This window comes from Cydia strobilella, chromosome 1, assembly GCF_947568885.1.
Source record: "Cydia strobilella chromosome 1, ilCydStro3.1, whole genome shotgun sequence".
In the NCBI taxonomy this organism is placed as follows: Eukaryota; Metazoa; Arthropoda; class Insecta; order Lepidoptera; family Tortricidae; genus Cydia; species Cydia strobilella.
This window is the reverse complement of record NC_086041.1, coordinates 1,954,245-1,981,804: the sequence shown is the minus strand read 5'-3', so window position 1 is coordinate 1,981,804 and position 27,560 is coordinate 1,954,245. Positions and strand designations below refer to the sequence as shown.

Below are 27,560 nucleotides of genomic sequence, written 5' to 3'. Positions count from 1 at the left end.
TAAGTATTTATATAATATATCAATTATTTATATGAATTCTTTCTAATATTTGCTCAGTAAAACGGTATTTTGCAAGTTAGATTGGTATTTGATTATGTACCCCATATTTATGCTGATATAAATAGTATTTATACATATAATTTCAGACATAAGGTATTGCTGCTCTAAAATCGGTCAATGAAAAATCCAGGATACCTTATGTTGTAGAGAATAAGATACTTTTTTGTTGTTTATCTTTATTTTAAAGTCGATCTAATCGCATTATATTCTAAGCTTGCATAATATCTAATATCTATTGTAGTTATTGTAAATTGCCAAAAATAAATTTATTTTGCACGTTTTTATTAGCATTGTCAATTTTTACAATTTTCATCACAATAGTTTTAAACAAATGCTGTAGGTATTTATGGCTTGTGGAACGGGTCAGCAATGTTATTATGTTATTTTATTTTTATACTTATTTGTATTTGATATTAGCATTGTGTCATCAATTGTTCAATTGTTTTAGTAAACTGTAAAAAAAAAAGTTCGTTTAATATTTCCTTCCGATAGACATTCTAGCTCTCTCTCTGATAGGTCACTAGATGGCGTTATGTTTAAGCGGATCTCAAAACGAGAAACGTTACAACTAGAGATGTGTTGTCGTTATTATGATACTTGTCTCTGAATCAAAGTGGGATAATAGGTTAGTAAGAAAAATATAAATTATTTATATAGGGAAAGTTTTTCATATAATGTGTAAGTAATGAAATTAATATTGGATTGTTTTGCTATTATTTAAATTTATTTCTGACGATCACAATGTAGATTCTTATAAATTGACATTAATGTAATTTGTACTGTAATCATATGTTGTGAAATAAACATATCTAATCTAATCTATAAACTTAAAAATTACAATTCAAGACATTTGACATTCAGGACGAACGTAGTTTACAAAGTTGAGCAAAATTCCCTACTTTTATACCTATTGTCCTAAAATTCGCCGGAAAGGGAATTGGCGCGTGCGAGATTATGACGACCGGTCTGGCCTAGTGGGTAGTGACCCTGCCTGTGAAGCCGAAGGTCCTGGGTTCGAATCCCGGTAAAGGCATTTATTTGTGTGATGAACACAAATATTTGTTCCTAAGTCATGGATGTTTTCTATGTAATAAGTATGTATATCGTCGCCTAGTAGCCATAGTACAAGCTTTGCTTAGTTTGGGGCTAGGTTGATCTATGTAAGATGTCCCCTTATTAAAAAAAAGGAGCATGGGCGAATAATAATGATAACAGACATCATTTTATGTCAAAATATGTTTAAATTGGCCTCCTAAGCCACGAAATTATTTTCCGCTATGATATTGATCGAGCCAAACGACTTGTCAACAAACTTAGCGCTCCGGAGGCGGCAGAGAAGCCCGCGCTCAGAAGTGCCATAGACCAGAGAAACGGGAAGTGGAACAGGCAGCCTCCGTTAGCCGTGTATGCGCAGCTTAAGTCTGCAAAAAAAAGTTATTTAATGAGTTGGTCCCCCTCTGCCGAAACTCTTATGACCTATGGTCATACACATTGTATGGACTGACGTTTATGTGACATGGCTATTTTTACGTTACGTATACCTACGTGCCCCTCCCCCGCAAAAATCGGCAGACTGTTTTGTACAGAAAATTACAGAGAAGACGTCTCCATATTATATACTCAAAGCTTCAAGCGGTCCGTCTATGGCGGGCCTTATTGCCGACAGCACGGTGACACCGAAGCGTCGACTGCTTGAAGCTGTCGGCACTGACTGCTAGCAGTCCGTGTGGGGCCCGCCTAAGCGTCCCAGGTAGCAAAGTGACGTCAGCGACGTCAAGACTTAATTATGGCGAAATAATAGGTTTTATTTACATACAAGATATATACAGTGGTACTACGTAAACGAAATTAATAACTAGCTTAAATCTAAGATAGGCCCTTGAGGCATTGTACCAAGGATGCTGGCGGCATTTCCCTGCTGTATCGCAATGCTGATACGTTGTGCGAGAAAGTCGCCAGCTCTTCGGTCAGCAGTTACGTCAACCAGACGCTTCGCGATATCTGCAAACATGGCGTCATAATGACGTCGCTGACGTCTTAATGACGTATAAATGCTGTTAGGGGTTAAGCGTGTTGCTGTTGCTGTTGAAAAGGAACTGGTAGCATTACTCACGGCTGATCAGCATGTAAAGCATATATCCTGGTATGTGTGACAGGAGAGCTGTGACCGCGAACGACGTCCCCAGGGCCACGGCTTTGTCGTCTGTCAGCACGGAGCGGACGATCACCATACCCTGCATCAGGAGGGCGGCTCCTGTAATGTCAGATGGGGTCCCTTTGTTTGACATAATTATTGAAAGTCATAATGTAATGATTGTCATAGTAGTTCTGAAGCCGTTAACTTTTCAGGATTTTCCTCAAGTTATCCTATAGATAGGTTAGGTTAGCCAAGCCAAGGGTCTTGGGCTCGGTGCATGCTTATTGTGAATGGTGCTCTTCTTAATTCCATACGGTAGGTGAGAGAGAGGAGATTGAGTCCTTACCTGCCATGGACAGCACCAGCGCGAACAGCAACTGGTATATGTTGAAGACAAGCCCGCAGTCGGCAAGAGAGCACGCCCCGCGTGCCGCGCGGCCGCCACCGCACGAACACTCGGAGAACAATCTGTATGGAAGATCAACTTTTCATACCACGACGGAAACGCCACAAAATCAAATTAAATCAAAATGGCACTCATTAATTTTGTATTTTTTCATAAATTTTGTACTATGTCTACCCACAATCACGAGTTCTTTCGATCCTAATGGAATAAAACATGTTCCAAAGTTTTTTTCCTATTGTGTTACCATTTCCTCATATAGGTACTTTGTAGTAGTATTAGTAGTAGTAATAATCACTTTATTGTACACAACACAGGTTTACAAAAATAAATTACAGTAATGGAAGTACAAAGGCGAACTTATCCCTATAGGGGATCTCTTCCAGCTAACCTTCGAGTAGATGAGTGGAAAACTATAGCCAGGTCAGATAGACAAACCCGCTTTGTATGGCGGTAACAAAAAGAAAAGTTTCAAAAATGTATGGAAATTTTGGGTCACTTTTTTCTCCTATAAGGATGAAAAGGGCTCGTGATCCTGACTAGAAGTAACACGAAAGAGGCAAAAAAGGTCACATAAAAAAATGGCAAAAAAAGAAACGCTCACCAAGAGGAGTAAAAGAGAATCTTCAAAATACCCGAAGTTAAGGCATACTAGAGCTTAATTTCTGGATTGTGACTACCTACACAAACACAGCACACAACTGATCCTGATAAAATGTTAAAATTTAACAAAATGAGCCGATAAGCGAGGAAATACAACAATGTTAAATTTTGCAAGTTCTTACAAAAATCCGTTGAGATCCTCCACCTCTTTGCAGCCGGCGAGGCATGGGGAGAAGTACGTGGTGGTGGTGTTGATCGTGCACACCGGGCTGAAGCCGTAGCTGTCGGCTGAACACCTGCGAAATACACTTAGTTAGGACAGGGCTTTCTTGAACACACTGGATAGGGTTCTCGTAAGGCTTGCCCAAGCCACAGAATAAGTAATAGTATTATCATACCGAACAGCCGCGCACCGCCCCGCCCTGATTCGAATTACCTCGCCCCGCGACAGCAGATTGACGACCTTTTGCTGACCGTCACTAGGCGGTTTTCTGTGCTGACCGCTCAGGCCGCGTAGCCAACATGCCAATCGCTTACGCTCCGTAGCGATCGAAACGCAACTGTCACTGTCGCACTAATATGGAAGAGTGATAGAGAGAAACAAAGCGTTTCGTTGTCGAAGCGATAGCGATTGTCAACTTGGCTAGGCCGGCTGTACTGTTTAGCAACTTACACAATGACGCATGCCGTTTGCCGTTCACACATAGACGCAAGTAATTTTTGATGTAGGTCCCTGTGCCCAAGCTTAAAAATACCCTTAGATTTCTCGAGTGATCCCAGGTAGCAGTGACGTCAGCGACGTCATAATTATTATGGCGTCATAATAACGTCGCTGACGTCATTATGACGTATAAATGCTGTTAGAGACATACCCGCATTGCATGCTGCACACCGGCAGCCCGTACTCCGCATTGCTCCCGGCTATGTCGCCAATGTTGCAGACCAGCAGGCTGATGACTACCAAGGGCACAGCGGTTGCTATCGCCACGATACCGCCGACGCGCGCCGACGTCGTTGCCTTCACGCCGTCGCTCCGGCGGCCGGAGAAACGGGTGCGGAATATCTGGAAGCGTAGACACGTATTGACATACCCAAGACTTACCATACTATCAGTAAAACAAGCACTTACTTGGTGGTCCACCGTGTCAAAGGATTTAGAACGCGCTCAATTAAATCTCTCTCTAAATCCACAGACAACCCGACAGACGGTCCTGGCGCATGAGAACGAGGAGAGCCGACCACAAATAATGGAATAAAGGCAAAGATAAAGAGGAAGAAGACTATCAGTAAACCAAACTGAGGACCGAGGTCATATCACTATCTCTCACACTCTTGCCATGATCACGTATGCGTAAGTGAGAATTTTTTACGACTCAGTCGTCAGTTTGCGGATAGTATAAAATTAATAGTAATAGTATTTAATTAAAGCACACTTAAAGGAAACAGTGCTATTGGTTGACAGCAAACATGATAATGACCGCGTGGTAAAAATAGAATTCATCTTGAAAATTCAACAGATAATCTACATTGAAAAATTACTATCTATTAGTAATAAGGCGTTATTTTGCAAACAAAAAATATTTATATTACGTAAATATGGATGAAAAACCTCTGCAGTATAGAGGTGTGTGTATTGCAGCTACATCATCAACATACAACAAAAAAAACGTTAAATTAGCTGCTGATCAGCATGCGAATGAACTTACCATGACGAAAAAAACGATGACCAAAGTTCGGAAAATGTTGGTGACTTGGCGCGAAGCGCGTGGATCCTGTCGCTTGGTCTCAATGTGGAATTGAGCCTGAAAATATATTGATTTATTTTAGCTTACTTGAACGGTCGTCCAGAAATCATGTGATCGTTTAAAGGCGGGGTGGGGGTAAGAAAAATATCACGAATGATCACGATGGGGGAGGGGGGTCACGGGTAATTTTATTTTCAAAGCGGGAAAGTCAAAAAACAATTATTAAAAGTGCTATATACCTACATTACTCATGCTTTTCAACCACTGTCACAATTTGCGGGAGCTATGAGACGTTTTTCCTCAATGATCCGAAAACAACGGGCAAACTAAATAATTTATTTCGTGATAAACTTACATAATAGCATTACAAGGCCTATGGTTGACTGGTAGAGAATGCCTATAATGGCATTAAGTCCGCCTGTTTTACATTTGTTATGTGCAATAAAGTTTAAAATAAATAAATAAATAAATTGGCTCGCCTCAGCATAATGCCGACCTAAGTGTCAGCGCTCTACTCTGTTTTCTTCACTTTTTTGTTATGTAGCAGCAAACTAAGTGCCAAGCTCTGTGCTGTGTTTGTGAAATAGCGAGAGAACGATGACGATATTTTTATACAAGAAAAAATGGTTAGCACACCTCGACAAAGTCGTCATCAAATCGCACGAAGCCGAACACAGCGGCGGAGAGGAAGGCGAGCGCGACACTCTGGACCACAACAATCTTGTTGCGGAGCACGCGGCCCAGTGTTGAAAAGAATTCTGAAATGAGTTGACAGGGATCTTATTAACACATTATATAACATTTATTCTGGATTACATATTCTGCCCAAGGTCCGTTTTCTCACATTGCCTGTTTTAATTCGCATGGTTTTTGCCATTTTATTTTGTGAGTTCATGATAAGACAGTATTGACACGTAACCCTTGTAGTAAATATCATCATCATCATTAACTTAAGAGTTATTCTCTTGTCGGTGGAGTATCTTCCAGCTTTCCCTATCCTGCGCCAGCTCTTAGTGTAAGGCCTGAGTGGACGCTCGAAGCGGAGCGTTCGGCGGGGCGTGCAGCGTGGCGTCGGGCTCACAAGTGATTTGAGCAGCGTGCACTGAGGCCGCTCTTATACGTTTGCATTTGTTTAACATGCATGCCGCACGCCCTGCCCTGCTGCACGCCCAACTTGAGAGTCCACTCAGGCCTTACACTTTTGATACGACACGACCCCTACTTTTTCTTTCACTTAATCTAAAAAGCTGCGTCTGGGTTTTCCTCTACCCCGCTTGCTTCCTATCCGCCCCGCCAGGATAGTTTTAATGAAGTAGTCATGTCGTATTAAGTGTCCAATCATTTTCCCGCGTAGTAAATATACCACCAGCTAACCGACAAATTCTTTCTCTAGAATTCTTCCCACGTATAATTAATAACCCAAAAATTCTACAGGATATGTCAAAATCAATGTCGTTGTCCTAAACAATAGGGAATATTACGCGAAACACTGCGTAGGCCCCCCTACGGCCAGGGCGCCACTACCACAATCTGAGGGTCTATCGTGAATTAAGAAAATTTCTTTATCTAACATCTCTGTCACTCTTGCATATTCGAGCGATAAAGAGGCAGATGGCGAATTTCCGGATTCGCGTTTCCCGGTAGGTCCTCTGTAAGCAAACCGCCATGGAGACTGTATAAAGGAGCCAAATCTCTATGTATGAAAAGTGTCCATCAAAAAACAGTAATTAGGCGGCGCCACCATACACCGAAATACTACCAAAAACAACCTACGTAATTTGGTCAGGTTATTTGTTGCCTTATATGGTTCATGTTATACTCATGTCCCAGAGCCTAACTAGCGCCACCGGAGAGATTAGGAACTATTATTTAAAGCTTAACGCGGTCACTTTTACAACAATTCTGCCATAAGAGATTGCGATCCTTTCTATACCATCCATACAAACCGCCTTGATGCATCAATGTCATATTTTATTATCTCTGAAAACTTGTCAAAAACCTAATTAATGTCATTACCGGGTCTAACGCGATTAAATTTCATTATTTTACCTTTTGAAAAATTTCAACAGGGAAGACGGGTACAAATTATCGTCAACTTGGGGACCAGTGATTCAGATGTTCAAGGGATCTATCTTCGGACCAGTGCGCGGATATTGTTATTGCTGCGTGTCGTGCCGTGGACAATAAACATTAACAGAAACGGGTGATAAAATTAACTAATGTCGGGTAGTTTAGTGTTGTTTACCAATACCTCAATTGTCATTTGCTGGGACGTAAGTCTTCCGTGACCACAGCTAGTGCAACCTAGTTGAAACGTCGGAAAAAAGGTAAAATAATGAAATTTAATCGCTAATGCATAAGCTACTAAAGTTACTCTATGGTTTACTAAAAAGACTCTGGTGGCAGAACATTGCAGTAATGTCCCCTATTGATATTCCTATATAAACGAGTAATACTGTAGCAATTGGCATGCAGCAGTTTGCAGTTAGCATAGTATAAACAGGGCAAAGTATGTAACCTTCATACGAACGCACCGCGCGCGACTTGTATGTGTGCGCCATAGGTATCTATGCGTCGCAGCACACACTCAAAATTTCTACTGGCGCACTGAGAAACGGGTCCATGGTATAATAATATCAAGATTCTCTTCCGAGACTCGCGAACCACGTGACTGACAGAAGCCATCATGCTGTTCACAGGTTCACGATGACGTAGGCTGTCAGTCACGTGGTTCGCGAGTCTCGGAAGAGAGTACCAGGCGGAGTATATTATTATACGATTTAACGGGTCGAGATTTTGCTTGAGTGTGCGTGCGGCGACGCATAGATACTATGGCGCACACATACTTCAGTTAGCTTACCTTTGCTGACCATTTCACCGTCAGCCCCCTTATCCTGAACCTTGCGTCTCGGGAACAGAGTCAACAGTATGGCGAACATGATCATCAGCATACAGAGGGTGAGGTGAGAGTGCCACCAATCGTCTCGAGTGGCTGACGGGGTCAGCCAGTTGACGCCGTTCAAGCCCAGGGAGAGGCGGATTGTGATCAGTATTCCTGGGAAGCAAATAGATATTTTGATCTATGCTAGGAAGGAATACTTATATTGGTCAGCAATAAAGAAGATTAGTATTGTATTGTGTAGTACTTTAGGTGTTAGTTTGTTAATCCTACCGGCTGCGCCAGTAAAGTATTGGGAAATCCATACTAATATTATAAATGCGAAAGTCTGTCTGTCTGTCTGTCTTTCTGCCTGTGTGTTCCCTCTTCACGCTTAAACCGCTTAATCGATTTATATGATTTGGCATAGAGATACGAGTAGTTTGAGTCCCGGAGAAGGACAAAGAATAGTTTCATCCCAAAAATTATCCCATAAGAGGGTCGAAAGCCGGGTGGAATTGAAATAATTAACGAAGTGCCTGATAATTTGTGTACATAAGCAATTAAGAATATGCTCAAATTACATGATTGCTATAACACTTTATCCAGGCGCTATTCTTACTCTAGCTGTGGTTACTAAGGCCAAGCAGACAAAGTCGCGGGCAAAAGCTAGTGCATAATAAAACTACGATAGCTTGATTGTATACTGCTTTATTATTTTGTTGCATGATCATAATCTACCAACATAATAAATGCTGACAGACTAGGATTGTACAATTGAACTTATGGGTTTTTGAATTAGGTAGACTATGGTAGGGTAAATCAGGTAAGCTGGTTGGTGTAGATATAGGTACCAACATCGCAGTTTAATATCTGCTACATTTAATGGAATATCCAGAATAATATTGTACCTATTTAAAATATTAGGCAACCTAGAACCACATCAAGTTTAACTCACGTGGTACCTACTTGCTCTGTGAAATGAACGCTACATTAGGTTAAATTATTCCTCACGCAAAATAGGCACATTGGATGTCGATTTGCGGAAAATGCCCAGCAAAACTAACAAACTAGGTTAAATTACTAGTAAAAAGAAAAAGAAGGCAACGAGAAGCATGTTATATAACTAACCAGAACAAGAATAAATAAAGAACCGTACGGGTATTTCCCATATTTGGTTTTCTATAACGCGTGATCCATGATGAAGTGTCAGATGCCTCGACCCGATCCCGGGCCGTTGTAACGTGAGTCATTCTTTAAGCAATGTCAAAGCAGGGGCGTAGCTAGAGGATATGGCGCCCGGGGCAGTCACCAAATTTGCGCCCCCTGACGACTGACAAAAGTTTCCCTGCTGCTGTCTTTTACCCATTTTGGCGCCCCCCCTTGGATGGCGCCCGGGGCACTTCCCCCCCCCCCCCCCCCCCCTAGTTACGCCACTGTGTCAAAGTCAGTTTGTTTTGTTAAAAATACCCGCTCACCGTAATGATACGCTCCATGCTGAGGCTCATGATCGTCCACATAAACGAAGCCATGCGCGAACAGACTCAGACGCGCGAGGACGCAGAAGGCAGCAGTCATGCACAGCATGGCGACGCGAGGGACCCAGGGATCGTCTTCGGGGTTTCCAATGGTTTTGTAGTACGATGATATTTCCTCGCCGCCACATAGCTCTGTATAGAAGAATTAATATTAAAACCGCCTTTCTAGCTGTTCAAGCAACAGTTGATTCCTCGCCTACGTGTTAGTGCGTGCTACGTCCTACGTGCTAGTGTTTGACAGACTAGTTGTATACAGTTATAGAGCCCGTTTGTCACCACCAAGATTGAAGGTAATTTCAGATATTTGACGTGATGCCAAATAGCTGGAGATGGTTAAGACTGGAGAAGATTTAGCTCCTTAAATATCTTGAAATCAACAATTGCAGTCTATGTTCACTTCACCTTTGTTACTTTCGAAAGAATGCAAAAGGAAATCTGAGGTTTCTTATAACGGAAGGACAACATGTAAATAACGGCAGACATCCATCAAATTTCTGCATGCATCTAAAGGATGACTCACGTTAGACCGGGCCGTGTCCGGGCCGGAGCTTTCGGCGCTTACTTTTCTATGAAATGACAGGTGATCACGTGATGCTTTCCATAGAAAACGAAGCGCCGGAAGCTCCGGCCCGGACACGGTCCGGTCTAACGTGAGTCATCCTTAATCCCGTCAATCCGTAAACGTACTTTTTACTGAGATGAGTTAAACCATCGCAGATATAATATCAAAGATCAAGTAAAGATTAAAGATGAGGATTGCTCAATAGAAAAACATTAAACAACTTACCCACAGTGGAGTCAGGAGTGCCTTTAAAAGGAAAGGCTAGCACGAGCAAGCCGGCTGCAGCGGTCGCTGTGAGCCAAAAAGACAGGGCAAAGTTCTTCCTGGCTTGGCCACACCAAGCGATGAGCGCGCCAAAGCCGAACTCTACTAAGCCAGCGCCGATGGTTACCCAGTCTGAAAATACATCACTATGACTTCTTCTTCCTCGCGTTATCCCGGCATTTTGCCACGGCTCATGGGAGCCTGGGGTCCGCTTGACAACTAATCCTAAGAGTTGGCGTAGGCACTAGTTTTTACGAAAGCGACTGCCATCTGACCTTCTAACCCAGAAGGAACTAGGCCTTGTTAGGATTAGTCCGGTTTCCTCACGATGTTTTCCTTCACCGAAAAGCGTCTGGTAAATATCAAATGATATTTCGTACAAAAGTTCCGAAAAACTCATTGGTACGAGCCACGGTACGAGCCGGTGACGCGACCTCCGGATTGAAAGACGCTCTAACCGCTAGGCCACCAGCGCTTCACTACATATATTTAGTATAAAACAAAGTCGCTTCCTGCTGTCTGGATGGATGTCAGTCCCTATGTATGCTTAGATCTTTAAAACTACGCAACGGATGTTGATGCGGTTTTCTTTAATAGATAGAGTGATTCAAGAGGAAGGTTTATATGTATAATACATCAGCATTGCACCCGTGCGAAGCCGGGGCGGGTCGCTAGTAGATAAATAATTCAAGCATAGAGTAACTTATACTAGAGCGATACTGTCATAGTAAATTTTGTAACCCCAGTAAATTCACTGCCATCTGTCGACACACTTTAAAACTAAAAATAAATATTTATAAAAATACGATAAAATGTATTTAAATATGGATAAATGATTTTTTTTATTTGCATTAATTATTTTTATGATTTTGACCCATGTTCTTACACTGATATGCGTTAAAATTATAAATAACAAACGAAACCGTCAACGCCCTCATACGAGTGTAGGCCAAAACTAGTGGCGCCCTCTGATCGAGAATCAAATTTTCGTGATTTTCGAGGCACGTTTTTTCCTTAGACTGTATCCATCTATTACGGAGTTATATCTATCTTTGATTCAAGGAAATGTTTGTTCTAGAATGGAAAATGTGCTTTAGTCAAGTCTCCGCGCAGAGCGTTGTGTAAGTACGTTTTATTAATTTCGATCTTGCACTAATCAATGAGGATTCAAGGGTCTCGGTCGCGGTCTTCACATTGAATGCGCATCCGCACGCCGCTTGCGAGCGGGACATCGTGACGTGACATACGTGCAGCGCTGTGTGCGGTTTATTGTTCGGATTAAATAATCCCTGTCGCTTCTTTCCTACGCCCTACACGAGTACACGACAACATTTCCATCTTTACCACAGATGGTTGGCAGTCCTCAACTGTGCGTTTCTCCAAAAACGTCCTGCCTCGCACAGCTAAACTTTGGAAGAACTGCGGAATTCCCGGGCCGATACAACCTTAAAACCTTCAAAAAAAGAGCTTACTTCCATCCTAAAGGCCGGCAACGCAATCACAACCCCTGTGGTGTTGCGGGTGTCTATGAACGACGTTAATCGCTTACCATCAGGCTATTATATATTCGTCTGCTCGTTTACCTCCCATATCATAAAAACCGGCCAAGTGCGAGTCGTACTCGCGCATGAAGGGTTCCGTACCATTACGGAAAAAAACAGCAAAAAAATCACGTTTGTTGTATGGGAGCCCTATTTAAATATTTATATTATTCTGTTTTTAGTATTTGTTGTTATAGCGGCAACAGAAATACATCATCTGTGAAAATTGCAAATGTCTAGCTATCACCGTTCATGAGATACAGCCTGGTGACAGACAGACGGACAGTGGAGTCTTAGTAATAGGGTCCCGTTTTTACCCTTTGGGTACGGAAAATGAACCTTTCAGGAGCTGCCTTACCATGAGTACTCTCCGGCACATGGCCCAAGGCAGCCTCTCTTTTGAGCAACAGCGTGACATTGGTGTCCAGAAGCACAAGGATCAGCAAGGTACCCTGGAGACACAGGCCGAAAAACGGTGTCGTCAGGATGTATGTGCTGAGTAGGTGCCTTAGCTTGAGTAGCTGCTGCGGGACACCTGCAATTAGGGAATCTTTGAAAGAAATAAAATCCTGATTTAAACTTAACTTTTATTAACACATATACAGGGTGTCCTTAGCCATTGGACAAAGTCGAAATGTACATATGCATTAGGGTATTTAGAATCAGTATACCAAGCAAGTATCATAACAACCGGTGTAGCGGTTAAGAAGAAATTAACAAATTACGATTTTTTACTTTGGAGCAGCCTGTATGTGTAGCTCCTGAGGTAAGTAATAAATAGTATGAAACCTTCTTGATTATCTTTTTTATTTATGACATTAATAAGATTCTGATTTTAGACAAATGTCATCATTGCCGCACATTTTCGAACAAGTTGTCAAAAACACTGCCAATGATTAATACAGTATGTTTCATTTTGTTGTCGATCATTGGAATTAATTTTGTTAGAAATTTTATTTTTTTATCTTTTGTTCTAATTTAAAAAATATTAACGTTAGAGCATTCCTGAGAAGTAACCCTACGTGGGATTTCAGGGTTTGTCCAATGGCTAAGGTCATCCTGTATACGTACGCAGTTTTTTTGCGGAAATATTTGACGTGCAATGGTATTCTAATAAAATCAGGTAATTCAGGGTTAAAGTAGCGTATTTACTTAGATAGGTAAGTATCACGTGTTTGATAAACGGATTTTAGCTAATAAATAATAATTAGTTTTATATATTATTATCTTGTCACCGGGGGCAATTACCACGTGTTTCGTTGTGATATATGTAGTATGAATATATAATACGTAGCATCTACGTACGATTATGCTAAATAATACGGTGCATGTAAAATAAAACTATGAAAACGGATTATATCGCGTATATTGAATTTATAATACATCCCGACGTTTCACTCCCACACCCGTTGACCACGAACGCTGTAAAGTCAAACGCTGTGAAGGCTGTAAACGTCGGGATGTATTATAAATTCAATATACGCGATATAATCCGTTTTCATAATTTTATTTCATGAGTAACTATCGCGGTAACCGAAGACAATATTACGGTGCATGTAGCTGGAGTACCTAGGTCTAGGAGGATATAACCAAACGGAGCCGCCACGTCTGTAATTTGCTGTACAAAAAAGTCTGCCAATTTTTGCGGGGGAGGGGAACGTCAAATGTATACGTAACGTCAAAATAGCCATGTCAGATAAACGTCAGTCCATACATTGTGTATGACCATTGGCCGACTATTTTGCGATGCCTGTTAATGGCTACTCCGTTTGGTTATATCCTCCTAGACCTAAGTAAAAAACCGGACAAGTGCGAGTTGGACTCGCCCACCGTGGGTTCCGTACTCAACAGAAATACATATTCTGTGAAAATAAACTGTCTAGCTATCACAGTTCATAAGATACAGCCTGGTGACAGACAGACAGACGGACGGACGGAGTCTTAGTACCGAGGAGTTTTTACCCTTTGGGTACGGAACCCTAAAAAGTAATAGTAGAGTACTCTCTAGTACCTAAAATTAAGAACTCAGTTAGCCCTGCCAGTTTCTTAATTTAGGTACTTCTTGCATGTACTATGTTTTTGCCATGAATGAATCATTTATATGTGGTATTTTCTATAAAAAGGGACCTTATTGTCGATGGCGGTTACGCCATTAATAACGATGCTTCGATATAAATACATGCCGCGCGACGCTGTGCGGCGTAAGCGCCATCGACAATAAGGTCCTTTTTCATAGAAAATGCCCCATATTTCTATTTCTAAGACACGAGCTACATGGGCAAGGAGTACCTAATATAGTAATTATAGATACTCCTAATAAGGGGCGTAGCTAGAGGATATGGCGCCAGGGGCAGTCACCAAATTTGCGCCCCCTGACGACTGACAAAAGTTTCCCTGCTGCTGCCTTTTGCCCATTTTGGCGCCCCTCTTGGATGGCGCCCGGGGCACTTGCCCCCTCTGCCCCCCCCCCCTAGTTACGCCACTGCTCCTAATCTAACTGTTAATAGACAAGTTAAGTCCCCACGTCCCCAAATTTCACCTTCCCATACAAACGATTTTAAAACTATACGTGATGGATAATTGTAATGAAACGTTGCACATACAATGACGAGGTATATATAATATCTAGTCCTGTAATTAGTTTATATACCTCCAGTTTATAAAACAAACGAAATAAAGCAAAAACAAGTTTTGTATGAAAAACTTAAATTCGCTGTATTTTTTTAACTATGATATTCGAAGCTTAATTAACAATTATAGCTAACGTGTTGTTTTACAATTTTTCCATACAAAAGGTATAGTTTAGTGCTTCATAGAAAAAAATACACAAGTCGTAGGACAGTGATATTTAGCTCAAATATTTATTTTGGAAACACCCAACTACCTATCGTATCGAACATGCGGTCGTCATTTTCAGCTAAAAGCGCACAAGAAAAATGCCGTTAGGTTTTTTGGCCCGACTGGTGAAATTAGCCTATATCCTCCAAAAACATCAGGGAAAGTTACGAGTAGGTATGTGTATGTAAAACTGCTTTTCTTGGGATTACTTTGGACCTTTTGCTTTGTGTGTGTTAAAGGGCCCACTGACTATCAGTTCGCCGGACGATATCGGCCTGTCACGTAGAACAAAAATTTGACAGTTCCGAACAAATGACAGGCCGATATCGTCCGGCGAACTGATAGTCTGTGGGCCCCTTTAAGGATGAAGGTCCAGGCCCAGGCCGGGGCGTCCGACACTTCAGTTTTCTATAGAAAGCGTCACGTGATCAGCGTCACCTGTCATAGAAAAATAAGAGGCGGGCGCCCCGGCCCGGGCCCGGATCGTTGTAGCGTAAGTCATCCTTTATTTGTTTCACTAACTTTATAAACAAAGTAGATAACATTGTTCTACTTACCAGAAGTAACTGCCATAATAACCTAAAATGAACACCCCACTTCACTAGTTACAATCTAATTCCTATTTCACACTAGATTTTATCTAGTGTGGATAGAATTTACTTGTATACTACACATGAAAACTGTCACCGATCAAAACACATTCGTTTCCATGGACTTGCGTCGATGAAATGAGTATCGCTTATCACCATATCGGGAGATAGTGTCGATCGCTAACTAAATGTATGTTTCCGGGAAGTTTGTTTGTATTTTACACATTTTTACACACTTTTATTTAGCTTGACCCCGTATATCAAAATATTTAGATCAGTACGGTTTCACTCACTATTACCCCCCCCCCCGCCCCCCCGACACTTTTATTTAGCTTGACCCCGTATATCCAAACTATATTTGAACATATGTGTGCGTCAAATCTTAAATCTTGTAACTTAATTTTGAACTACTTGCCGGTGTCTGATTCAGTTGAAATTTGGAGTACATCCGTAATTCTGATGGCAATGCAATAATATGGGGCATTTTCTATGAAAAGGGACCTTATTGTCGATGGCACTTACGCCGCACAGCGTCGCGCGGCATTGTATTTATATCGGAGCATCGTTTATGGCGTAAGCGCCATCGACAATAAGGTCCCTTTTTATAGAAAATACCACATATGCTAACATGGAGCTGATCTGATGATGCAGTCGGAAGGCACCAAACGGAACTCTTCGATGGAAAAACACAAACACATCAAGTTTTCATTAGAAAGGTCTCAAGAAGTTCTTGATAGCAATAAGTCACAAAAAGAAAATTGACAGTAACTTCACAAACTCTAACTAATAAGGTTATATGGACAAACATCCTCTTAAAACCTTATAACAGAGGGAAAATGCTCACTTGCTACAACTCACTTCCATATTTCTATAATCTTACCAGGGGGCCTAGCCAAGGTGCCAATATTGCGCTACGACAACGAAACGCTATCTGTCTCTCTATCACTTTTCCATATTAGTGCTATAGCGTTTCGTTGCCATTATGGCTAGGCCCCCTGCTGCTACCTGATGCAAGTTTTATTCGACACATGAATAAGAAAGTATACATTTTCACATCACCAATTCGAAAAAGGGCTTTTTCTTCCCTGCTAGGAGGGATCAAAGTAACACAGTTCTGTTCTAGGACTCTGTTTTTACATTTTTTTGCGTATTATTTTTTTAGTTTAAATAATATTTTTAAACATTATAATTACCTCATAGGTGATGTGAAAAGCAATATGTGTCACATGGTAGCAAAATTATTTCCATCTTGGGCGTAAAACACTTGAATCCCTCACTAAGCTCAGGATTCTACTTTAGAATCCCTCGCTACTCTCGGGATTCTATTATAGAATCCTTCGCTTCGTTAGGATTCAATTGTACGCCCTCGCCGTAAATATGTCATTTTGCTCCCTTGTGACACAATCTACTATTAAATTAAATAAATTAAATTAAATATATCTTTATTTCAGACCCACAAGTCCATATATGGTTAGTTACATTAACTTAAAAGCTATGTTAGTTACCTACACTAAGTTTTTTTTTTGTATGCCTTAACAATGGAATGCGATCTATTTTATAAATTTAAAAACAAACATACATATGAATTATTATTATACTAACCGCAAGCATGATGATTAGTACAGAACTAAATAAAATTGTTTGTGAATAGGTAAAACGAGGAAATCTATTTTGAACAACACATTGATTTGATCGGTATGTGAGAAGATAAGATTATGGAACAATAAGAAGGTGCTTATAAATCAAAATACGGCCTTGTTTATAATATTAACTTTATTCTCACTGAGTGCATAAACAAAAATCCTGCTTTTATAAAAAAAAAACATTAATTAAAGCTTAATTTATATGCTTACTTAAAATAAATTATGGTACATAAAAAGAAATATAGTTATAATTTACAACAAACAACTAACGTATTGATTTACAATCAAATACTGCACAGAAATATTAATCTTTGATCTTATATTGTGAATAAAACTTAAAACATTTAAACATTTTTAATTTTTTATTTTCGCCGTGGCGAGGTGGCCTAGGGGTTCATAGCATTAGCCGCGATAGTTAAAGACGCCGGTTCGAATCCGGCCGTCATCACTGGAGGGCTTCGTCACTTTTTCTTTAATATATGACATCTATTACAGTTTAAAACATTTAAAAGGTATGAAGTAAATGATAGCATTTCTATTTTTATGTGTTGTACAGTCGCCATTAGATATATCGGAGCAGCCGAGGTGTTCACAATATCTGAACACGCACTTTAACGCCCTGACAATAGAGGCGTGTTCAGATATTTGTGAGCACCTTAGCCGCTCCGATATATCTGATGGCGACTGTACAAACAGCAACACCCTTAACTGTCGATCGGTGGACCTTATGCCTTTAGTAATAAGGTTTATGAACTGTCAGTTAACAGTGTGGGCGATGATATTAAATAATGGCCTTAATCTAATTGTGAGATTCCTCTTCACAAGTAATGAATCACAAGTTTAATAATATTATACATACACTCATGTGCACGACTCATAAAAAAAAACATATCTATTGTAACAACATGAGTGAGACTTGTTTGCTTAGCTTTTTTTCGTACCCCGGGAAGCGTGACGGGGGAACAGTCGGAGGTCGGGGGCTGTCAATTTGATTATCTATGATATTATTGACATTAAGGGACGATCGTTTTATACATAAAATCGAGGAAAGCACTATTAACAATCTATCTATCATAAGTTCATATACTTCCTTCAATACATAACTATTAAATTCAGCTTACACACCATACTACGTAGCAATTGTTGTGTCCAAATTGACATTATAGTTTACACTCATACATACATATTAACATAATTCTAAGCCATTTAGTTTTCGACTAACAGCGAGTAAAGGATAATGTATAAAGGGGCCTGAAAACCAGCGTTGTAGTAAATACACTGCAACATTATGCTGAGGCAAGCTCCTATTTAACACGCATGAATATTTCTCTCTTATATCTACAACTCAATTTCTTAGTTTTTAAGTCTAAATTTAAGGTTTATCTGTAAATAATGTATTACGCTGTCTGCCACTTTATGTGATGTTAAATAAAAATGTTCTATGTCTATGTCTAACAATCTAGTTTTTTAATAGCCTTCCCTATTCCGCCCTTTGTGAAGACACTTTACAAACATACCCACCCAACCTCTCTGCAGATGTAGCTCTTTACTTTCTGGTCAAAAATGTATCCCGAAAATATTCAACGAGTGTATATAGTTAATATTGCTAATTTCTACTTCCTATCAGCTCAATTATTCGCTACAGTCTCTTCTATCCAGGGCACGAAGTTGGTGACCCTAGTGTAAACGCCAGGGAAACCAGCCTCAGCACATTTCTTGCCGTAGGACACCACGCCGATCTGGTAGAAGAATGTGGTTCGAGTCTCGCTGTTGTACTGGAAAAGGAGAAGATTAGTTTTGTATTCATGGAGCGAAGATAAGTTAATGAAAAACTTATTTTTCATTTGTTGTTTTAAAAGGTGTGCAGAAAATGATACGTGTCTGTACTAGAGCATTTTACGTTCGAAGTACGATTTAAAAAAAAAAATTACGATTAGCAATTGAAATTTGAGTTTAAATGGATTTGTTGTACAATTTCCATTCTGATATTTGACTCTCCATTCCACTCACTCACTCACTGCGTTCGAGCGCCAAAATACCTCGGCAGAAATGAATGCCTTTCATCCCTTGGTTAACAATCTACTAAGTATATTCAGGTTCAGAAAAACTCAGTACTCTTCTTGATAACACACAGAAAGTTTGCGTAATTTACAAAAGATTGACTATACTTTGTCTTCTTTAAATGTGGATGCATGAAAAGTCACACGAAGCGGACTTTTTTGCAATTTGGCATCGTAGAAAAATATCTTTGTAGGTACTAGTCAGAGTAATTAAAGTGGTAGTTACAATAGGCTGCATGAGCGGCCCCCCACTGTCCCCCTGGCATGCATCCTTCCCCCCTTTCTTGAAGCCGGCACACAGCACCCGCTGGTCAATCACTTGCGCCTTATACGCTGAGTATGCTTGTACGCAGAAGTCGTTGCTGACTACTGGCAGTTGGAGCACTTGGAGGTGCGTGGCGGATGGGCCGCCTGAAAAAAAATTGTTGATAGATGTATGACAACTAATAAATTAACACATCAAAATCCAAAATTAGAGTAAAAACTAGCTAAATCTGTTTTTCCGGGGCTTTCAGGGGTTCGTACCCAAAGGGTAAAAACGGGATCCTATTACTAAGACTCCGCTGTCTGTCTGTCTGTCTGTCCGTCTGTCACTAGAACCGTGATAGCTAGACAGTTGAAATTTTCACAGATGATGTATTTCTGTTGCCGGCTATAACAACAAATACTAAAAACAGAATAAAATAAATATTTACGCCCTCATACCACAAACGTGATTTTTTTTTGCCGTTTTTTGCGTCATGGTACGGAACGGAACCTTTCGTGCGCAAGTCCGACTCGCACTTTGCCGGTTTTTTCGATTTAATCATATTTGAGAAGGAGTGAAAAAAGATCAGATTTATACCATAACGTATTTATTTCATTGTCAAGGTAACTTTACTTGCCTATTCCAGTTTACTAGACTTATATTGACCGGGATATAGACCGTGATTACCTTTTGTATCCACCCACCCGCTATCTTCAGTCACCCGTGAACATGATGCATGTAACTGCGTCGAAATATCGGGAGCTCACAAATAATACAAAAGGTAATCACGGTCTATATCCCGGTCAATATAAGTCTAGTGAAACTAACCGTGAATCATTCAAAACTCTTATTCTAGTTTATTCTAGATAGTAAGTGACCTAGTGGACATTAATGAAAGGAGCACTTTAAGTACTTAAGAATACATAATTACTATAATTAGATAGAGTGATAACATTTAGACAAAGGTTAAGGTTAATACTTGTATTTAACGATAAATCATTCTCGAATGTGTTTAAGTATTGAAGCACTAATAAGTATTAAACTAGTAGTATTTAATGGGGTCCCTTTGTTTGACATAATTATTGAAAGTTATAATGTAATGATTGACTGATTGTCATATTATCATTATTCATAATTCTGAAACGGCTAACTTTTCAGGAATTTCCTCAGGTTATCCTATAGATAGGTTAGGTTAGGTTAGGTTAGGTTTGTTTTATGGCAATCCTGAAAAGTTACGCGTTTCTGAGAATAACCAAATTATGACTAACGAAAATGTGGACAAACAATACATTATGATTTAAAACAATATGGGAAACAATAGAGACCCGTATTTAATATACAACACAACACGGTAACGGAAGCTCTACCAAAACATTCGTGCTATCAAGTAAAAGGTAAAACGTTTTAAAAGCCCCATCCGACCCGACTACCTATGTGCTTAAATTTTCCGTATCAGTCAAATAGTAGTCATTTTCATCCACTTCCGACCCATAAAGAAAATCATTCATCAATCATTTCATGAATCCATACTAATATTATAAATGCGAAAGTCTGTCTGTCTATCTGTGTGTTCCCTCTTCACGCTTAAACCGCTGAATCGATTTAGATAAAATTTGGCATAGAGATAGGTTGAGTCCCTGAGAAGGACATAGGATAGTTTTTATCCCGAAAATCATCCCTTAAGAAAGTAAAAAGCGGGGTGGAATTGAGATAATTAATGAAGTGTCTGCTAATTTGTGTGCATAATATGCTGAAATTGAATAATTGCTATAAGACTTTCTCCAGGCGCTATTCTTACTCTTGCTGGGGTTACTAAGTCCATGCAGACGAAGTTGCGGGCAAAAGCTAGTTAAAAATAAAATCTAAAATCCTATACACTGACTGCTAAAATCTTTTGAATTAAAACGGAATTTAAGAATAAGTATTTGTCCTGACCCTTGGGGTTAAAAGCAAAATAAAGGGTTATTAATTAAGGGTTTTTCTTTATTAATACTCACGGAATTCCGTGTCACCCCAGCCGGCGATGAGTGGCGTGTAGTTCTCATAGCTGCGCGAGCGCAGGTCGCCGCTGCGCGGGATGCAGATAGGCTGGATCAAATCTGAAACAAGTGGCAGACAGTTGGAAAGTTAAGTTCTTCGTTTAGTTCACGTTAACAAATCAGTGTTTATAAATCTGACTACTAACTGTGCCGCTAAAGCTAAATACCTTTCTTTAGAGCATTTTGGGTCAGAACAATGGGACTTACTTAGATACTTTAGGTAGCCTCATGTGCAGTGTGTGCAAGTGGAAAAATTACTGCCTTGGGTGAGACTTGAACTCACGGCCTCTGGATTGATACTCCAGCGCTCTGCCAACTGAGCCACCAAGACCTCATCCATAGTCAGCAAATCTTCCCACTATATGGGTCTAGGGGGTCTTGATGGCTCAGTTGGCAGAGCGCTGGAGTATCGATCCAGAGGCCGTGAGTTCAAGTCTCACCCAAGGCAGTAATTTTTCCACTTTTAAATTTATTCTAAGCTTGAAATAGAGGAAACAACAAAACACATTCTCTGGACTGCAAGCAGGTAGAATTACTTATATAGGAAAACCTTGCTAGGTTGTGTGGAGGAGGGGGTAGTTCTTTTAGTACCTGGTTTTTGACGCAGAATAGGCACAATGATTGTTGATTTGCGGAAAATGCCCAGTATAACTAACTAATTATGGCTCTTACTTGTAAACTGCACGTTGCGAGATAGAACGAGGATGCCGATGTCGTTGGTAAAGGACTTGGGGCTGTACTCCTGGTGTTTGATGAGGGTCTTGATGAGCACGTCCACGGGAGTCGCTCCCTCGTCGTCGCGGGCGAGGTCCAGCTCTCCCAGACGGACAAGGTAGCTGGGAATAAAAGAGATAGAATTGAGTAGGTATATGCATATGTCACCATAAATACCCGTTTAAAGTGAAAACGCGTAAGGCCTCGGTGAAAACTGGGTTTAACTGGGTTTTTTAGTAAAAAAATAGTTTTCGCATAGTCGGTGTCGGTGAAACTGAAAACTTTTGACTAAAGGATGACTCACGTTAGACCGGGCCGTGTCCGGGCCGGAGCTTCCGGCGCTTCGTTTTCTATGGAAAGCATCACGTGATCACCTGTCATGTCATAGAAAAGTAAGCGCCGGAAGCTCCGGCCCGGACACGGCCCGGTCTAACGTGAGTTATCCTTAATGGTTCAAAAAATATTGTGACGTGACCACGAGTCATGTTATGGGCATTATGGTCCATAGGTGGATTGTCTGTGTGCACAAAAAATTGACTCGAACAATTTTCTTTAATTATTCTTAAAACTGAATAAGTATTCATAGACGTGTGGTGAGGGCATGAGGGACTGCCATTTTTGTAATATTACTTATGTCCTTCCATAGGCTGGTACTTTATGGATGTGTGTGTGTCGGTTCTGTTACGTAACCAGCCACTTAACATATACGAACAAATAACCGTGTGCACCGTGTATTTACATATAAACCGGTCGAAGAATCTGCCGACGGGCCTTGGAGAGACAATAAAATTATATTATTTATTGTTGTACTTTTATGGTTTTGCAACAGAAGCTAGACTAGATTTCAACACGGTCCCCGGCAAGCTCGGCCGAATTGCACCTTCCCATATAAACGTAGTTCCGCTCTCATTTTAAAACTACGTGTTGGATTGTAATGAAACTTTGCACATACAATGACATGAGGTATATCTAGGTCTGTAACTAGTTTATATAGCTCCACACTCCAAACGAAATAGAGCAAAAACAAGTTTCGTATGAAAAACTTAAATTCGATGTATTCTTTTAACTATGGTATCTGAAGCTACATAAACTAATTACAGACATAGATATACCTTATCCTATTGTAAGTACAAAGTTTCAGAGCAATCTAGCTAGCAGTTTTAAAATGAGAGCGGAACTAAATTTGTATGTAGAAGCTTGCTACCCTTAATTCAAAACAATCCATGAAGGGAGGCAAACCCTTAACAACATCACAGATTAATAAATAGTAACATACCGCGTTAATGTTATCTTCATTAAATTTAATGTAACTGTACGGTCCGTACAAGGATTAACATTTCGCGCGTCAGCGCTTTCCGTCACTTAGCCTTAAACTGTATCATTATCAATAAATAGTTATTCCGGATTACTATCATTTCAAGACTGTACGAGGGGCACCCCATACAGCAACATTAGTTCCGGTTTATCCTTTCTGAATAAATCTATATGAAACTGATGCATTCGATATTATTCAATCTCACGCGAACCATAATTACTGTATCTCATTTAATGCCATTCATCACTAGAATCATTACATTTTATAATTTGACGGAACTGGAAAATTCCTTTATGACGATTTTTATTTGGTATTTAAGTTGTAATTTATACCCACCGTACTGCTTCCGTTTGCCCTTCAGAAGAAACGATTTGTAATACAATCACAATTGCAACTTATATCTAACATATGGTGAGGTAAATTGTTGTATACGTGCAGTGCAAAATTTTATTATTATTATAGATTACTGACTGAACAATGACTACACACTTATAAAACAATGTCGCTTTCCGCTCTGATCCGCTCCGCATGCTTAGATCTTTAAAACTAGGGATAGGATTTTGATGCGGTTTATTTTAATAGATAGAGTGATTCAAGAGGAAGGTTTATATGTATAATTTGTAAAGGTTTTGTGTAAATTTGTTGAACTACCTGTGCGAAGACGGGGCGGGTCGTTAGTATCCTATAAATACGTGAACTATCTGCTAATATGGGTTGTTTTGTCTTGGTCTCCATTACATTTTTCCTGAAAGTTTTAAGATATCAGTTCACCTGTCATCTACCGCGTAAATATCTTCTCTTTTCGGTGGTAATCATTAGTAAGTAATATTGTACATTTTATTGTAAATTTTGCTAAAATTTTAGACAATAATACAAATTTTTTACAGCCCGTTCAGCCGCTCGCCCACGGCGACTTTTTGTAGCGATGCTGTCGCGCGTTTTCGAAACGCGCGATGGCATCGGTACTACCGCGTGCTAGTCGCATTTCCAACGCGCTACAGAAGCGATGCCAACGCGCTACAGCATCGCTAGTAACACGCTACACACCACGCTACAGCATTGCTACTAACGCGCTACAGAATCACTACTAACGCGCGTTAGTCGTGCAACGCGCTACAGAAGCGATGCCAATACGCTACTAACGCGCTACAGGGTCTCTATTGTTTGACATAATTATTGAAAGTCATGATTGCCATATTATCATTAGTCATAATTTGGTTTTTCTCAGAAACGCGTAACTTTTCAGGATTGCCATAAAACAAACCTAACCTAACCTATCTATAGGATAACCCGAGGAAAATCCTGAAAAGTTAACGGTTTCAGAATTATGATTAATGATAATATGACAATCATTACATTATGACTTTCAATAATTATGTCAAACAATAAGTGATGGTCCCTTCCACCGCGCTACAGCATCGCGACTCTATCGATGCAAACGCGCAAACCTACCTACGGTTTTAGGTTTTTTTTAAACCAAACTAACTTTATATTTCAGTCGAAGGTTCATAGAAGTTCATGTTGAAAAGTAATAAGCCAATAAGTCATAGTTTTTGCATTTGGATTCATTCTCCGTGAATACACAATGGAGCTGTTTACATGCTAATGAGGCTTATTACGAAATCGCGGCAATTTTTTTCAAAAGTTGCGTATTTTATTAGTCACTGCGATGAACTCCGAATGACAAGCAACATTATTCGTTAGGTGCTAGTTCACAAGGTTGAATGTTTAACAAATTGATAAGTTTCGCTTTAGTACCCGTGGAAAATACTTCTAATAATAAAGTGATGTGTATATTTAATATTTATATAAATTCCTAAAAATAGACAAGAATTAGCTGCTTGTGACGTAGGTATTATGCTGTAATAAATTATATGATGATTCACACGTTTTTTACCTGTACATGTGTATTGAGCGATTTGAGCGAAAATGAAAAATAAACCCTGCCAAGTGCGCGTCGGGCCGCGCATAAAGGATGACTCACGTTAGACCGGGACGTGTCCGGGCCGGAGCTTCCGGCTCTTACTTTTCTATGACATGACAGGTGATCACGTGATGCTTTCCATAGAAAACGAAGCGCCGGAAGCTCCGGCCCGGACACGGCCCGGTCTAACGTGAGTCATCCTTAATGGAGGGGTTCCGTCTTCGTACGATATAAAAAGCCATACCAGCAAAAGGGTGTATATTTCCCTCACTAACGTCTTTATAATTTAAAAATAATATTTTTGGGAAAAGCATTCGGACTAGGTATATATTATTTATATGTTCATAATGGCGTCCATTTTCCTCCATTCTATACCTAATTTATAGGTATTTTTAAAGAGTTTGTTTTTAAAACGCGGTTTGACTCGTCTAGAATTGCAAGAGTCCATGTTGCATTTTAATTGCATACCATCAGGCGGGTCGTATTATTTACCACTCCACATACACAAAAAAAATACGGACAAGTGCGAGTGGGGCTCGCCCACCGAGGGTTCCGTACTTTTTAGTATTTGTTGTTGTAGCGGCAACAGAAATACATCAGCTAAAATTTCAACTGTCTAGCTATCACGGTTTATGAGCTACAGCCTGGTGACAGACAGACAGACAGACGGACAGCGGTCTTAGTAATAGGGTCCCGTTTTTACCCTTTGGGTACGGAACCCTAAAAAACACTTACAGATCATTTTCCCTGGCGGTCTTGGTATAGGGTCCTGTTTTTACCCTTTGGGTACGGAACCCTAAAAAACACTTACAGATCATTTTCCCTGGTGTGTATGCAATGGGCAGCAGTTAGAACGTGGCGGGAAGATATGAGCGATCCTCCGCAGAGCCAGCGTGCGCCGGCGCCGGCACGCCGCTCCTTGTAACCCAGCAGCGCCATCCAGGGGAAGTCACCTGGAACAAGAGAAGTGTCGAGGTGCTCAATGGTCAGAAAACATACATTAAAACCGGCTAAGTGGGGGTCGGACTCGCGCACGAAGGGTTCCGTACCATTACGGAAAAAAACAGCAAAAAAATCACGTTTATTGTATGGGAGCCCTATTATTCTATTTTTAGTATTCGTTGTTATAGCGGCACCAGAAATACATCATCTGTGAAAATTTCAATTGTCTAGCTATCACGGTTCATGAGATACAGCCTGGTGACAGACAGACAGACAGACGGACGGCCAGACGGACAGACGGACAGCGGAGTCTTAGTAATAGGGTCCCGTTTTTACCCTTTGAGTACGGAACTCTAAAAACTGATCATCGGCAGATTTGGGTAATAAGAGTTAATAAGAGTTATAATAAGTGTTCCAACCACACCAGGGGCCCGGTGTATAAAACCTTGTAACTATATGTCACAGAATAAGTAATAGTATTATCATACAGAACGTCCACGCACCGCCCCACCCTGTCTCGAATTACTTCGCCCCGCGACAGCAGATTGACGGCCGTTTGCCGGCCGCTCAGTACTATTTTTAAACAACTTACACTATGACGCATGCCGCGTGTACAGACGTCCCGTTCACACATAGAAACGCAAGTGATTTTTGATGTATAGCGTGTCCACCCTGTGACTATGTAGTAAACTGAAATAGATGTCATATACAAAAGAGTGACCAAGGACTCCAGTGCCCAGGGCTAGGATTGAACTAGCATCTTCTGCATTCGCGGCATATGCCTCAACCACTAGGCCACCCGAGTCATGGCGGTATGTGTCGATTTTTCACCTCTTTATACATTCTCTTCATCTTCATTTTACTTACCCAACTAAACAGCCGGGCTAGCAGATGATTGGCGCTAGAGTATCTCGCCGAGACATAGACTACCCGTCCTTCTTTAATTCTTACAGTTAGTAAAAGACGGGTAGTCTGTCTCGCGGCGAGATACTGCTGCGCCAATCATGTGCTCGGCCTACCGGAATGCCTCTAACAACTCTACTGATAGCACACCTCTGGTAACGACACAGCTTCTAACTGCGGTTCTAGTTCCTTCGACTTCTCGTCCATCTCCCACCATTAACTTACCAACTTTCTGAAGGATGTCTCAATACACTCTACCGAGGCCATAGTAAAGCCTAATTCTGATTAGTTCTATAGGTTCTTCAGGTTTATGGTCAATTGGTCAACCACAAACTTACCCAACTTAGCAGGAATGCCTCTAACAACTTTACTGAAGGACGCATTGCTGACTCCGCACACCTCTGGTAACGACACAGCTTCTAACTGCTGTTCTAGTTCCTTCGACTTCTCGTCCAGCTCCCACCATTAACTTACCAACTTTCTGAAGGATGTCTCAATACATTCTACTGTGGCCATATTAAAGCCTGATTCTAATTAGTTCTATAGGTTCTTTAGGTTTATGGTCAACTAGCTTTTGCCCGCGACTTCGTCTGCGTGGACTTAGTAACCCCAGC

At 40.6% G+C, this 27,560-nt stretch overlaps 2 protein-coding genes and 1 non-coding gene across 5 annotated transcripts in view; all 3 read right to left on the bottom strand.

The window, feature by feature from the left end:
• Nucleotides 1–981: 981 nt before the first annotated feature.
• On the bottom strand, nucleotides 982–16,023 carry LOC134748060 (solute carrier organic anion transporter family member 2B1-like). Its single transcript, XM_063682796.1, has 12 exons — nucleotides 16,018–16,023; nucleotides 12,090–12,300; nucleotides 10,152–10,322; nucleotides 9,305–9,496; nucleotides 7,809–8,003; nucleotides 5,585–5,706; nucleotides 4,910–5,005; nucleotides 4,076–4,266; nucleotides 3,386–3,499; nucleotides 2,544–2,665; nucleotides 2,174–2,314; nucleotides 982–1,481 (listed from the first exon to the last, which is right to left on the bottom strand). The coding sequence occupies exons 1-12, from the start codon at nucleotides 16,021–16,023 to the stop codon at nucleotides 1,336–1,338; spliced, it is 1,707 nt and encodes a 568-aa protein (XP_063538866.1). The 3' UTR covers nucleotides 982–1,335.
• Nucleotides 16,024–18,385: 2,362 nt separating this feature from the next.
• LOC134747835 (venom protease-like) overlaps nucleotides 18,386–27,560 on the bottom strand; it is a 45,878-nt gene continuing 36,703 nt past the window's right edge. For all 3 annotated transcript variants that reach the window (XM_063682521.1, XM_063682591.1, XM_063682645.1), the window contains 5 exons: nucleotides 25,913–26,054; nucleotides 21,821–21,984; nucleotides 21,107–21,208; nucleotides 19,089–19,273; nucleotides 18,386–18,577 (listed from right to left, as the gene is read on the bottom strand). In XM_063682521.1, the coding sequence (XP_063538591.1) occupies nucleotides 18,431–18,577; nucleotides 19,089–19,273; nucleotides 21,107–21,208; nucleotides 21,821–21,984; nucleotides 25,913–26,054 (740 nt within the window). In that variant the 3' untranslated portion in view covers nucleotides 18,386–18,430. The remainder of the gene's footprint in view (nucleotides 18,578–19,088; nucleotides 19,274–21,106; nucleotides 21,209–21,820; nucleotides 21,985–25,912; nucleotides 26,055–27,560) is intronic.
• Trnad-auc (transfer RNA aspartic acid (anticodon AUC)) lies at nucleotides 21,407–21,479 on the bottom strand. Its single transcript has one exon. It is a non-coding gene; the product is annotated as a tRNA-Asp (tRNA).